The sequence below is a fragment of the Schistocerca piceifrons genome, chromosome 11, assembly GCF_021461385.2.
Source record: "Schistocerca piceifrons isolate TAMUIC-IGC-003096 chromosome 11, iqSchPice1.1, whole genome shotgun sequence".
In the NCBI taxonomy this organism is placed as follows: domain Eukaryota; kingdom Metazoa; phylum Arthropoda; class Insecta; order Orthoptera; family Acrididae; genus Schistocerca; species Schistocerca piceifrons.
In genome coordinates this window covers 85,912,108-85,927,141 of record NC_060148.1, presented here as the reverse complement: position 1 = coordinate 85,927,141, position 15,034 = coordinate 85,912,108, and the positions used below count along the sequence as shown (strand labels likewise).

General features: G+C 39.5%; 1 protein-coding gene across 1 annotated transcript in view; it reads left to right on the top strand.

The window, feature by feature from the left end:
* The window catches only part of LOC124719729, a 173,880-nt gene that overhangs the window by 60,841 nt on the left and 98,005 nt on the right, over positions 1 to 15,034 (top strand). The window contains exons 6-7 of the mRNA XM_047244931.1: positions 4,856 to 4,951; positions 8,157 to 8,249. Of these exons, the coding sequence (XP_047100887.1) occupies positions 4,856 to 4,951; positions 8,157 to 8,249 (189 nt within the window). The remainder of the gene's footprint in view (positions 1 to 4,855; positions 4,952 to 8,156; positions 8,250 to 15,034) is intronic.

The following is a 15,034-nucleotide window of genomic DNA, read 5'->3' as shown; positions in this document are numbered from 1 at the left end:
AAATACTCAGATCATGCAATACTAGTTGGAGGCGACTTTAATGTGCCAAGGTCAGACTGGGATGTCTATGGATTCATTGTGAGGAGCACAGAAAGACAATCATGTGAAATACTTTTGAACAAGTTTTCTGATAATCATCTTGAGCAGCTAGCTTGGCAGTCCATACCCAATGGAAATATCTTGGACCTCGTAGCTACAAATAGGCCAGACTGTATCAGTATAGAAACGGGGATTAGCGATCATGTCATTATAGAAACTACAATTACGAAAGTTAATTACTCAAGAAGGCTAGGAGAGTGTTTCTGCTAGATAGAGCAGATAAGCCATTATTAACATCTTTCTTAGACAGTCAATTGGCATTACTTAGTACCAGTAAGATGGATGTAGAGGAATGATGTGCAAAGCTTAAGCAGATTGTAAATCATGGTCTGCAGAGTTACATGCTTAGTAAGTCGTTAAAGGATGGAAACGACCCACCACGGTGTAATAACAAAATTCGTCAGATGCTCAGGAAGCCGAATCTGTTGCACTGTAGGTTCAAAAGGCGGTGCACGAATGATAAGTGAAGGTTAGTGGAGATTCATGTGTCTGTGAAAAGATCTATGTGCGAAGCATATAACAACTGCCACTGTTGCACCTTAGCAAGATATCTGGCAGAGAATGTGAGAAAATTCTGGTCATATGTAAAATCGCTATGCAGGTCCAAGGCTTCCATTCAGTCCCTTGTTGACCAGTCTGGTATGGCAGTTAACGACAGCAAAACGAAAGCCAAAGTTTCAAATTTCACATTCAGGAAATCATTATTGCAGGAGAACAGTACAAACGTACCGTCATTTGACCATCAGACTCACTCCTGTATGGATGACGTAGAAATAACCATATCTGGTGTAGAGAACCAACGTAAAGATTTGAAAACAAATAAATTACCAGGTCTGGATGGAATCCAGTTCGATTTTACAAAGAGTACATTACAGCATTGGCCCCTTACCTAGCTTGCATTTATTGTGAATCAGTCACCCGGCACAAAGTCCCAAACGACTGGAAAAAAGCGTAGGTGACTCCAGTGTATAAGGAAGTTAAAAAAAAATGGACCTGCAAAATTGCAGAATCAATATCCCTAACTTGGCGTTTGCTGCAGAATACTTGAACGCATTCTCAGTTTGAATATAATAGACTAAGCAGCTAATGTCCATGCATCAGCATGGCTTTAGAAAGCATTGCTTGTGCGAGACTCAGCTTGCCCTTCTCTCACATGATATACTTGAGAACTATGGAAGAAGCACAACAGGGAGATTCCATATTTCTAGATTTTTTGGAAAGCATTTGACCCAGTGCCCCGTTGCAGGCTGTTAGTGAAGGTATGGGCATATGGAATAAGTTCAGATATGTGAGTGGCTCAAATACCTTTTATGTGATAAAACCCAGTACCTTTTCCTTGACAGCAAGTATACATCAGAGACAAGGATATTGTCGGGGGTGCCCCAGGGAAGTGTGATAGGATCACTGTTTTTCGCTATATACATAAATGATTTGGCAGACAGGGTGGGCAGCAGTCAGCAGTTGCTTGGTGATGAAACTGTGGTGTACAGCAAGGTGTTGAATGACTGTAGTAAGAGACAAGATGACTTAGACAAAATTTCCATTTGGTGTAATGAATGGCAGCTAGCCCTAAATGTGGAAACATGTAAGTTGATGCAGATGAGTAAGAAGAACGAACCTGTAATGTTCAGATACAGTATTATTAGTGCCCAGCTCGACGTAGTCAAGTTGTTTAAATTTCTAGGAATAACACTGCAAATTGATATGAGGTGGAACGATTATGTGAAAGCTGTGGTGGGGAAGGCAAATGGCCAACATCAATTTATTAGGAGAATTTTAGGAAAGGGTGGTTCAGCTGTAAAGGAGACTGCGTATAGGACACTAATGCGACCTATTCTTGAGTACTGTTCAAGTGTTTAGGATCCGTACCAAGTCGGATTGAACGAAAACATCGAAGCAATTCAGAGGAGGGCTGCTAGAGTTGTTACCGGTAGGTTTGAACAAAACTCAAGTGTTACGGAGAGGCCTCGGGAATTCAAATAGCAATCCCTGGAGGGAAGGCGGCATTCTTTTTGGGGAAACACTATTGAAAATATTTGGAGAACCGCCACTCGAAGCTGATTGCAGAACGATTCTGCTCCCGCCAACATACATTGTGCTTAAGGGCCACAAAGTTAAGATACGAGAAATTAGGGCTGATATGGAGGTGAACAGATGGTTGTTTTTCCCTCGCGTTTTTTGTGAGGGGAACAGGAAGGGAAATGACAAGGAGTGGTACAGGGTGTACCCGCTGCCACACACCTTACGGTGGCTTGCCGAGTATGTGTGTAAATGGAGATAATGTTGTGGTGAAGGTAAACAGAGGACTGTTTTATTGACAGAACACTGAGAAGATGCGACAGGTTGACCAGTGAGACTTCCTACACTACTCTTGTCCATCCTTGGACTCGCATTCGGGAGGACGACGGTTCAATCCCATCTCCGGCCATCCTGATTTAGGTTTTCCGTGACTTCCCTAAATCACTTCAGGCAAATGCCGGGATGGTTACTTCGAAAGGGCACAGCCGATTTCCTTCCCCATCCTTCCCTCACCCGAGCTTGCGCTCCGTCTCTAATGACCTCGCTGTCGACGGGATGTTAAACACTAATCTCCTCCTCCTTGTCCATCCTCTTCTGGAACATTCCTGCATTGTCTGGGATCAGCATCAGGCAGGATTGAAAGAGACCCTTGAAAAAGTTCAAAGAAGGGCAGCTTGTTTCATACTATTGCGAAATATGGGGGAGAGAGAGAGTCACGAATATGATATACGGGTTGTTTAAACAAAGGTGATTTTTGTTGCGGCGAGATATTTTCGTGAAATTTCAGTTGCCAGCTTTTTGGGCTGAACGTGGAAATATTTTGTTGATGCCAACCTCCATGGGACGAAATGATGACCATAAGAAAATAAGAGAAATAAAAGCTCTCACAGAAAGATTTAAGTGTTAATTTTCTGTTGAGCTGTTAGAGAGTGGAGCTGCGAGCAATAGTCTGAGGCTGGTTCGATGAACCCTCTGCCAGGCACTTAACCATTTGAGTCTCAACAACAAAAAATTCAATTTCAAAATTTTTCATAAGATTAACCTTTATTATCATAGTAAGCAACAAATACAAGAAAAAATTGACACAAAAAAATCAATATCAAAAGTGCATGCTGCCTCAGCGCTTTCATTTCAGAACCACTCATTAAAGCAGTGCTACTAATTCAACTTTAGGTATTCTTACTTTCAATGTCAATGATGTCCTCAAAATTATCACTATGAAAAAAAAGTTACAATCTCCAATTGCACCAAGTGACGTGGCACAGTGGTTAGCACACTGGACTCACATTCAGGACGACAGTAGTTCAAACCCGCGTCCAGCCATCCTGATTTGGGTATTCCATGACTTCCCTAAATCACTTCATGCAAATGCTAGAATGATTCCTTGGAAAGTGCACAGTCAACTTCCTTCTCCATCCTTCTCTAATCCGATGGGACAGATGACCTCGCTGTTTGGTCTCTTCCCCCCCCCCCCCCCTCCCCCCCCCCCCCCCCAACCATCTTACACTTCTGTAGTACATTCCCTGTGCCATCTGTTGCTGAGAACACAAGTAGTGAGTGACAGCTACAATGCACTATGAAACTTCCTGGCAGATTAAAACTGTGTGCCCGACCGAGACTTGAACTCGGGACCTTCGCCTTTCGTGGGCAAGTGTTCTACCATTCAGGAAATATCCCCCAGGCTGTTGCTAAGCCATGTCTCCGCAGTATCCTTTCTTTCAGTAGTGCTAGTTCTGCGAGGTTCGCAGGAGAGCTTCTGTAAAGTTTGGAAGGTAGGAGACAAAATACCAGCAGAAGTAAAGCTGTGAGTACCGGGCGTGAGTCGTGCTTCGGTAGCTCAGATGGTAGAGCACTTGCCCGCGAAAGGCAAAGGTCCCGAGTTCGAGTCTCGGTCGGGCACACAGTTTTAATCTGCCAGGAAGTTTCATATCAGCGCACACTCCGCTGCAGGGTGAAAATCGCATTCTGGAAACATCCCCCAGGCTGTGGCTAAGCCATGTCTCCGCAATATCCTTTCTTTCAGGAGTGCTAGTTCTGCAAGGTTCGCAGGAGAGCTTCTGTAAAGTTTGGGAGGTAGGAGACAAAATACCAGCAGAAGTAAAGCTGTGAGTACCGGGCGTGAGTCGTGCTTCGGTAGCTCAGATGGTAGAGCACTTGCCTGCGAAAGGCAAAGGTCCCGAGTTCGAGTCTCGGTCGGGCACACAGTTTCAATCTGCCAGGAAGTTTCATATCGGCGCACACTCCGCTGCAGGGTGAACATCTCATTCTACAATGCACTACATTCAAAGAAGTATCTCAGTGTATCACTAGATGTCTGTGTGTTGCAGTTTGATATAGAGCGCATTTGGACCGTCAGTTTGGGAAACTATCTCAAATTGACTTGCAAAAACCACCTAAGCTACAGCACATGAGCATTGCTCAAAATATTCAGTTTTTTCTAGCTCTCTTTGTGCAAACTATTAGTCCTGGAAAAAAAAATGAAATGGACTTTTTTTTGTAGGAAATTTAATGTAGTTTGATTCTGTACTGGGTATGTTGGAAAGAAACATTCAAAAGTAACCTGCAAATGCACCCCAACAATTATGAACTTAAACTGTCCTCTGAGTGCTATCCTTATTTCCTTCCACGTTCTTGTACTCTTGTACGCTAGTCCCCATTCCCCCTCCTGTTCAAGAAAAGATAGTGCTCTGCTCCAAGTGTTGCTTAGTCTGATGCTGATGCTGTAATTTTTTTTCAGGATTTGGAGGATACATCATTATCAAATTTGGAAGTTACAAACAGCACTAAACAAGAAGCAGAAGTAACATTTGATGGGGATGGAGCTGAGAATTGTGTAAGTACTCGTTCTGTAGCATGATACGCACAGTAGAAAAACTAAGACTTGTTTCCTTCCATCTTGTTGTACACTTGTATACTAGCCTTCCCTTCCCACTCAAGAATATGCACAGAGGTGAGAAAAGTAATGGGATAGCGATATGCTGATATACGGACAGCGGTAGTACCACATACACAAGGTATAAAAGTGCAGTGCATTGGTGTAGCTGTTATTTTTACTCAGATTATTCGTGTGAAAGAGTTTCCGTCATGATTATGGCCTCATGACGGGAATTAAGACTTTCGAGGCAGAATGCGAGTTGAAGCTAGATGCATGGGACATTCCATTTCAGAAATCACTACGGAATTCAATCTTCTTAAATGCACAGTGTCAAAAGTGTGCCGAGAACAAATTTCAGGCATTACCTATCCCTACGGACAACACAGTGTCTGACGGCCTGTGCTTAACAAACAAGGGCAGTAGGGTTTGCATAGAATGCTAACAGACAAGCAACACGGTGTGAAATAACCACAGCAGTCAATGTGGGACTTACGACGAACACACCTATTAGGATGATGTGGTGAAATTTGGCTTTTATGCGCTGTGGCAACAGACGAACGATGTGAATGCCTATGCTAACAACACGATGTCACCCGCAGTGCCTCTACCGTATTGGGTGGATCCTAGATGACTGGAAAATTGTGGCGTGGTCACACGAGTCTGGATTTCAGTTGGTAAGGGCTTACGGCAGGATTCAAGTGTGGCGCAGTCCCTGCGAAGCCACAGACCCGAGTTGTCAACAAGGTACTGGGCAAGCTGGTGGTGGCTCCGTGATGATGTGGGCTGCGTTTATAATGAAATGGACTGCATCCTCTGGAACTTCACCGGTCGTTTACTGGAAATGGTTATGGTTGTCTATTTGGACACCAGTTGCCAGCCATTCGTTGACTTCATGTTCTCTGATAACAATGGAATTTTTATGGATGACAGTGCGCCATATCAGTGAGCCACAATTGTACATGATTGGTCTGAAAAAAATGGTGGACAATTCGAGCAAATGAGATGGCCACCCAGATCACCTGACATGAATCCCATTGAACATTTATGGGACATACAAGGTGCATTCAAGTTCTAAGGCCTCCGATTTTTTTTCTAATTAACTACTCACCCGAAATCGATGAAACTGGCGTTACTTCTCGACGTAATCGCCCTGCAGACGTACACATTTTTCACAACGCTGACGCCACGATTCCATGGCAGAGGCGAAGGCTTCTTTAGGAGTCTCTTTTGACCACTGGAAAATCGCTGAGGCAATAGCGGCACGGCTGGTGAATGTGCGGCCACGGAGAGTGTCTTTCATTGTTGGAAAAAGCCAAAAGTCACTAGGAGCCAGGTCAGGTGAGTAGGGAGCACGAGGAATCACTTCAAAGTCGTTATCACGAAGAAGCTGTTGCGTAACGTTAGCTCGATGTGCGGGTGCGTTGTCTCGGTGAAACAGCACACGTGCAGCCCTTCCTGGACGTTTCTGTTGCAGTGAAGGAATGAATTTGTTCTTCAAAACATTTTCGTAGGATGCACCTGTTACCGTAGTGCCCTTTGGAACGCAATGGGTAAGGATTACACCCTCGCTGTCCCAGAACATGGACACCATCATTTTTTCAGCACTGGCGGTTACCCGAAATTTTTTTGGTGGCGGTGAATCTGTGTGCTTCCATTGAGCTGACTGGCGCTTTGTTTCTGGATTGAAAAATGGCATCCACGTCTCATCCATTGTCACAACCGACGAAAAGAAAGTCCCATTCGTGCTGTCGTTGCGCGTCAACATTGCTCGGCAACGTGCCACGCGGGCAGCCATGTGGTCGTCCGTCAGCATTCGTGGCACCCACCTGGATGACACTTCGCATTTTCAGGTTGTCGTGCAGGATTGTGTGCACAGAACCCACAGAAATGCCAACTCTGGAGGCGATCAGTTCGACAGTCATTCGGCGATCCCCCAAAACAATTCTCTCCACTTTCTCGATTGTGTCGTCAGACCGGCTTGCGCGAGCCCGAGGTTGTTTCGGTTTGTTGTCACACGATGTTCTGCCTTCATTAAACTGTTGCACCCACGAACACACTTTCGACACATCCATAACTCTGTCACCACATGTCTCCTTCAACTATCGATGAATTTCAATTGGTTTCAAACCACGCAAATTCAGAAAACGAATGATTGCACGCTGTTCAAGTAAGGAAAACGTCGCCATTTTAAGTATTTAAAACAGTTCTCATTCTCGCCGCTGGCAGTAAAATTCCATCTGCCGTACGGTGCTGCCATCTCTGGGACGTATTGACAATGAACGCGGCCTTATTTTAAAACAATGCGTATGTTTCTATCTGTTTCTAGTCCGGAGAAAAAAAATCAGAGGCCTTAGAACTTGAATGCACCTTGTAAGCAAGATTAATTTTAATTTTAAAAACCACCAGCCTCAGTTGCAAAGTTTACCTAGATGTAGCTAGATTTCAGTTGGGAAAGCCCAACCTTCTTCAGAATAAAAGTAACTAGCGAATATCCATAGTGGACGTCATTAAGCTAAACTACAAATCCATAAATTATCGTCAGACTGTAAAAACTTATCTGAAACTGCCTCGGCCCCACTTCGCAACTGTGATGCGGCAGCCACGAGTGTGAGTTCCAGTACAGCACTCGTGGCTGCCGCATCGCGGTCGTGAAGTTGGGCCGAGGCAGTTCCAGATAAGTTTTTACAGTCTGACGATAATTTATGGATTTGTAGTTTTAGCTTGACGACGTCCACTATGTACAACCGCTAGTTACTTTTATTCTGAAGAAGGTTGGGTTATCCCGACTGAAACCTAGGTAAAGCTAGGTAAACTTTGCAACTGAGGCTGTTGGTTTTTAAAATTAAAATTAATATGTATACAGTTACTGACAGGGCTGTGAAATGTTGAAATATTTAACATAATCAAGAGGTCTCTTCATGCACAAAATTCTGCATTTGCAACACATTTGTAATTATGGATGGCTACAGAGCCAGCATAGCTCATTGTTTCTGCAGGGGACTTCCAATGAGTTGTTTGGTACATACCATGTCGAATCGCTGCACTGCAATGGCCCGAGGTGGTCCAACATGATATTATTATGTATCTCAAGACTTGTCACTTCAGTGTGTAAATAGTGCTCTGCTTCAACTCTTGCTCAGTCTGATGCTCTAATTTTTTGCAGAATTTGGAGGATACTTCTACGATATTGGAACATACGAACGACATCAAACAAGAAGCAGAAATAACAATTGACGAGGATGAAGTTCAGGATTATGTAAGTACTCATTCTGTAGCATTATATTTGCAGTAGGAAAACTAAGACTGTATACCACTTATGGTATTCTGACCACTTGCTGTTCTTCTGTGAGGCAGAAGAAATTTAGTAACACAAAAGTTCTAAGAGAATGTATCGCTACATGAATGCTCTGCAGTTCACACTTAAGTGCTTGGCAGATGGTTCATTGAGAGGTTTAAATTTTCCCACCTCTGCGTTGCAAATGTTTTGAGTGAAAATGCCCAGTCGATGCGCTGTTGTCTTCATGTCAATTCTACCAACATTGAGAGTTGTTTAGTTCTCGGGATTTTGTAAAATTCCTGGATTCATGTCTCGTCGCTGTGCAGCCTATGAAAAGAATTGCGGAAAACTCCCAAATAAATTCCAAAGTACAGTGCGGTTTTAATACCAATATATTTCCAGGACTCAGGTGTCCGAGCCTGGTGAACTTTACCGGTTACATCAAATGTACCCAAAGTTGACATCAAACGAAGTTCACAACAATCAACAAACGAGTGAGCCTACAAAACATTTGCTCCCAACCATAGCCAAAAAACGAGTGCCCCAAGGCGCCTGCGTGACCTCTATTTATACTTTTGTTAACAATTACCTACAATGAAAATTACAATTTTATGTAAAATCACAATTAAAAGTTAAACCGAATATGAGATACACATTGCTAAAAACTTACAATCTCAGTGCTGAACAAGGTGAACCTATTTTCAACTTTGTTATGAGTTAATATAACATTTTCTGACCAATTATGTTACAGGTAACAATTACATTTCTAAATTTGTTTATAACAAATCAACTAGTGCCTGAATTTCAGTGCTAACACATATCGGAGATTCAATTAACATGCTTTATTTATATGTTCTATTTAATTTGTTGTAGTACTTTTATAATGATAGGTTTACTGGTACATCCTGACCATGTGCTCTATTTCTTTCGATTAGTTACAGTATTAATTTCACATTTCTGTTATGTTTCTCACATAAGAACAATGTTAATCAGCAAAGCATCGTTTTCGAATTATGTGTGTACTGAAATAGTGGTTATTTTTGTATGTAATTTGGAAACAGGTCACTTTACAATTGGACAATTAGGACTGGTGGCAATGAGATACAGTAATATTTCAGTACCCCAGAAGAGTTTTGCCTAGCCTGATAGACGAAACTCTTCTCACAGAAATATTAGTGTGACTGATTTGATACGGTACTAGTTGGACAAAATAACACAAACTGCATATATCTTAAAAGGTACAAATTTGGACCATGAAACTTTACATACAGATAAATTTTCATAATAGCTACAAACATATACATCAAGAAAACAAGAATTGGAAATATGAGATTACAAAGAACTTTCCAAACTTTTACAAAATCAATATTTACATCAAATTTTCTGAATGAATGTTTCTCCGAAACTATCACTTCTAGAGTGTCCATTAATTTTCCCTCCTTCAAACACTCAAACACAACTAAGCTAACAAATTACAAATTTGATTGAATTAATTACGTTGCAGTTTTAAAGTGTCCATATGACATGTTCTAGAGTAATATTATCATATAAAAGACAGAAGAATAAAATTTATCCTAACAGTTTGCAATACCATAAAATATTTTACAAATCTTATCAGACATGAATAATCGAAATTATATTTGTATATTTATATTGTGACAGTATAGAAACTGTTCATTTATATCCAATCCGGGTTGTTGTCACAAGTATCTGAATATATTATGTATAGTCAATATTTCTTGGCTTTCTACATCAAATGAAATAACGTTTCAAAATGTTTACCAAACATCCAGAAAGTCAGATCAAATTAACACCGAGAAATAGCTTCAAGGTTTTATAAATTGTGAGAAAATAATTAATACATAAAAAAAAATCCTGGAAGTGGCAAGATACACTTAAGCAACTGAAAATGTAATTGTGCTATAGTTAGCAACCTTGCAGTAAGGAGATTCTGTAAAAAAAAAAAAAAAAAAAAAAAAAAAAAACCCAGAACCTTGTCACATGGCATCTTATATTTCATTTCGTCAAAATCCTCAGTCTGTCTATTAAAGTTGTCATTTCCTACCCCTCAATACCAAACTAGTCTCCAGATTGTGTCTTGTGAGATGCGACTAATGTAAAATAATAGTTTTTCAATGTGATTTGTGTGCTATGTGTTGTCATAGTTGTTCAAAATAACTCTCAAGCTTAATTTCACATCAGCATTTCCTTCAATCAAAATGTATAAGAGTTCTACTTCATGCGATTCAACTGATTCATTAGTTCTGTTATGTGTGACTGCACAGTACCATAATCATCATAATTGTCTCAATTAAACGAATCATCAAAACCATTAATAAACGAGGGTTGAATACCACCGAACCACCTCAGCAGCATTGCATATCATATAATCTAAACCTATCATCATCATCATCATCATCATCATCATCATCATCATCATCATCATCATCATCATCATCCAAATACCCCTACGAAAATGCAAGCCAAAACAAAGCATTTTCCACCAATAAACCGTAAACATCAATTCATGTGAATCAGAAACAGGAATGAGTCTGCAACCTCAAATCCTTAATACAAATGCAAATCACATCACTTACCTTATTTCAAGACAATTCTCAACAATTCATAGCAATTTCAACATCTCTCTCGTGTGTACATAACTGAGTGAAACATGTATATAGTATATCGTGGTGGTAATCCCTTCTTAACAGCATAAAACACTTCAACTCTTTCATAAACCATCTAATGTGTTCTTATATATAGTAACACATTAATTCAGTTGTCAATTGTATAACAGTATAAGAAGCAAAACATAGTAATTCCTTCCTTGTGGATAACATATTTAAGATAAAAAACAGTGAAAAGATGTATATAATTCTTCTTAACTGCACAAATGTACCATAAAATCTTTAAGTATGTATTAATAAGCTTAGTGTATCTTCACACAATTCACCTTTCATTTCTGGATAAGCTGATATAAATAAAGTATGGTCTGTTGTCTGTAAAGATGTGTAATTGTTCCTCACTAGAAAATACATATTGGCTTTTCCTGGCAACGCAAGTTCAAATCATAGTCTTCACATATCAGTAATAGTCACAATCGGTAGGATGTAAATGTCAAATTATCAATACATCTGATGATGCAGATTACTCAATCAAAACAAAATGTATCTTATACTACAAATTAAATCACATGAAAATATCTTACATAACAAATACAAGCAAACATAGATACAAAAAATTAACATATGTATTGTTGGAAGTTTGTGTGTCAGAAAGGTATCGTAGAATGTGGCATCATTGTTTTCGAGAAGAAAATGCCACATTAGCTGGGGCACCTTGCATAAGCCAGCCACACGCTTAGTACACAAAGATTGTGTACCCCCCTGAGGGATTGCAATTATTGCACATAAGGTTTCAACTGAGTGACATTTCTTAAACCAAATAGCTTTTTTTGATTTGGGATAGATAAGTCAGTAGGCGTTTGGATGTGGTTTCTCATAAACTTCAAATGGACCAATGTAAATATTGAAAAATTTCTTGATCTCTCTATTGATTGCCTTGGATTTCTCATAACTTTTGGTTAAGACTAAATCACCTACATTTTACTGTGTAAATTTTCCTTTTGAATCATGTTTAAGCTTTCTCTTGGCACAGTGTGTTTCAATATTTTTCTTTACTATTTCCATTCTCTCGTCCGGTGTTAACTCATTACAGACAGGGAAATTGATCAGTTCATACAAGATGTTTGGTGGGTGTTTGTTAAAATGGACTTCATAAGGTGTAAAGCCAGTTGTTGTATGTTGCAAGGTGTTCAAAACATCTTCAAAATCACATATGTAACTTGAGCAATTTGTATGATCTTTAGAGCAGTAAGTTCTACAAAGCCTGCCTATTTCATGCATATAGCGCTCAGTTGGGTTACAAGATGGAGAATAAACAGAAATAAGGACGTGCTTAATGTCTCCCATCTTTCATGAAATCTTTCCAAACATTAGATGTAAATTGGCTCCCATTGTCTGGAAGAATGGCTTTTGGTTTTCCAATCTGTGTGAAGTAATCATTACAGAAACAGTTTAAAATTATCCTGCGTGTTGCCTTCTTTAGTGGATACAATTTTACTAGTTTAGTGCATAAGTCAACAACTACAAACAAATATGTATTGGCAATTGGCCAAACAAATCAATTCCTATGAGTTCCAGTTTGCCTAAATAACCTTGGTATTTCTGATTTGTGACTTTTACTCTTTTGACACCAATCACATTTTTGTATAACCTGTCTTACTCTTCTAAACATATTATTAAAATAGACATTTTCCTTAAGTTTGTCAGTGCATTTCATGATTCCACAGTGTCCATAGCTGTCATGTGTGTACTTAATTAAAACGTCAACACTTTGTGTAGGCCAACAAACCTTCCAGATGTCAGAGTCAGTGTTATGTCTCCTGAATAAAATACCTTTAAAGTTTTGATAATACATGCCAAACTTTTCATAACCCTTTTTGCCAATAAGGCTTTTCACAATTTTCAAATCATCATCCTGGTTCTGGTATCTCCTAAGCTGATTGCAAATGTTAGTAATTTCCTTTTCACCCTTAATCCCTCTCATGAACATTATTTTAAACACTTTGTTATCCAATAGTTCTTCCTGACCACCCCCCCCCCCCCCCCACAGGTAATCTAGACAAAGCATCAGCAATTATATTCTGATCCCCTTTTATATACTGAATGGTATAATCAAATTGTTGCAAAAATATGGCCCACCTGGTTAATCTACTATTGAAAAGTTTACAGTCTTGAATATAACATAGTTTTGTGATCTGTGAAAACTATGACTTTATGACTTGCTAGATAGTTCCTGTATTTAGTGAAACCCCATGCAATGGCAAGTAGTTCCTTCTCAGTCACTGTGTAATTACGTTCATGTTTCTGCAGACCTCGGCTGGCAAAGCTGATTGAAAGATGTTCTATTTTTCCATCAATTTCCTTCTGTTGAAACAAATGTACACCCAATCTGTAATCTGAACTATCTGTCATTAGGCAAAATGGTAGTGAAAGGTCAGGTCTGTGGAGTAATTGACTGTTATTTAGTTGTTGTTTGATCTCATCGAATGCTGCTTGACATTGATCTGTCCATTCCCTTATGGTGTTCTTTTTTAATAGCTCTCTCAAACACTGTGCGTTTAAAGCTTGGGTGCTGACATACTTCTGATAAAAATTACATAGACCATAAAATGACCTCAACTGTTTCTTGTTCTTTGGACATGGAAACTGGACAATTGCAGAAATTTTATCACTGTCAGGTAGAATGCCCTATCTGTTAATTATATGGCCTAAAAACTTCAAATTTGCATTTACTTAATTTAAGGGTCATACCGCCTTGCCTGAACTTATTGGCTAATTTGTACAAAGTATCAAGGTGTTCCTCCCAAGTTTTGCTGGTTATTAATATATCATCCACGTAAATAATTAGTTTAGATAGTAGTCCACTTCCAATCACATGATCCAAAGCTTGAATAAACTCAGCTACAGACACACTCAGTCTGAATGGAACAACACAATAATGAAAACATTTACCATTATATAAAAAGGCTGTGTACTGCCTTGAATCCTGTGCTAATGTGATTTGATGAAAACCTGAGGTCAAATCCAGGCTAGAAAAATATTTTGTATCATTGAATTTGTACAAGAGTTCCTTTATGGATTCAGGATGATCTGTTTCTCTTTCTAAAAACTAATTCAGGTGACGTGAATCCAATACCAGCCTAACACCACCATCCTTTTTTTAAGTACAGACCATCGGGCTGTTATATGGACTGTGACTTCTCTCTATTATTCTCCATTTTTGCATTTTCTGGAGTTCCCTCTCCACTTCTTTCCTTTTACAGATGGGTACCCCATAAGGCTTAATGAAAAAGGGTTTGTGTGGCTTTAACTTCAAATGACATTCATAATCTTTGACCCTACCAGGTTGATCACTAAACATTTTCCCAGAGAAAATTTTCTAATTCCTGCTTTTCAGACTCAGTCAAGTCATTTGCTTCTTTTACCTTTTCTGATATGGTTAGGGAGTAACTATCATCAACCAAATTCTGGTTATTGTGATCCCTATTTTCCTGTTCCTCCATGTAATGGCTACACTCTGGATAAATTATTTCCCTAATATGGTTACTACTGTTTGTACTTGAATTTAACTGGATCCCTACTTTTCCTTGAATACTGGCCTTTGGTTCAGTGAACAGTAATTCAGAATTTTGCCAATCAAAACTCACCTTTGCTTTAACTGTCCAGTCCATCCCTAAAATCATTTGCTCATTGAGGTCTGGAATAACTAAACAACCATGTTCAAAATTAATGTTGCCATCAGAAAATGTAATTAAAGCTTGTTTATTTATTAACTTACTAAACTTGCCAGTGGCACCTTTAAGCCATACACCTGTGATGGGAAATTCGATGCAACTTTCAGTGTCTTTTATCCTGTTCCTCAACTTGGCTGAGATACTACTAATGGGACTGCCAGTGTCAATCAAACAAAGTCCTGACCAATTGTTAATGCTTATTTCTACGTAAGGGCTACCTAAGGTAATATTTGGGTCACTATTCACATTCTCTGCCAGCAAATCGCTTTCTAATTCAGTTGTATCGATGTTGTTACATACTTCTTTACCACAGGTTTCAATGTCAGAATCGACATAAGATTGAGTGTCATTATGACTGGAATTAAATACACATGAGACAGATACCTTACTTTCACTAGACTTAAAA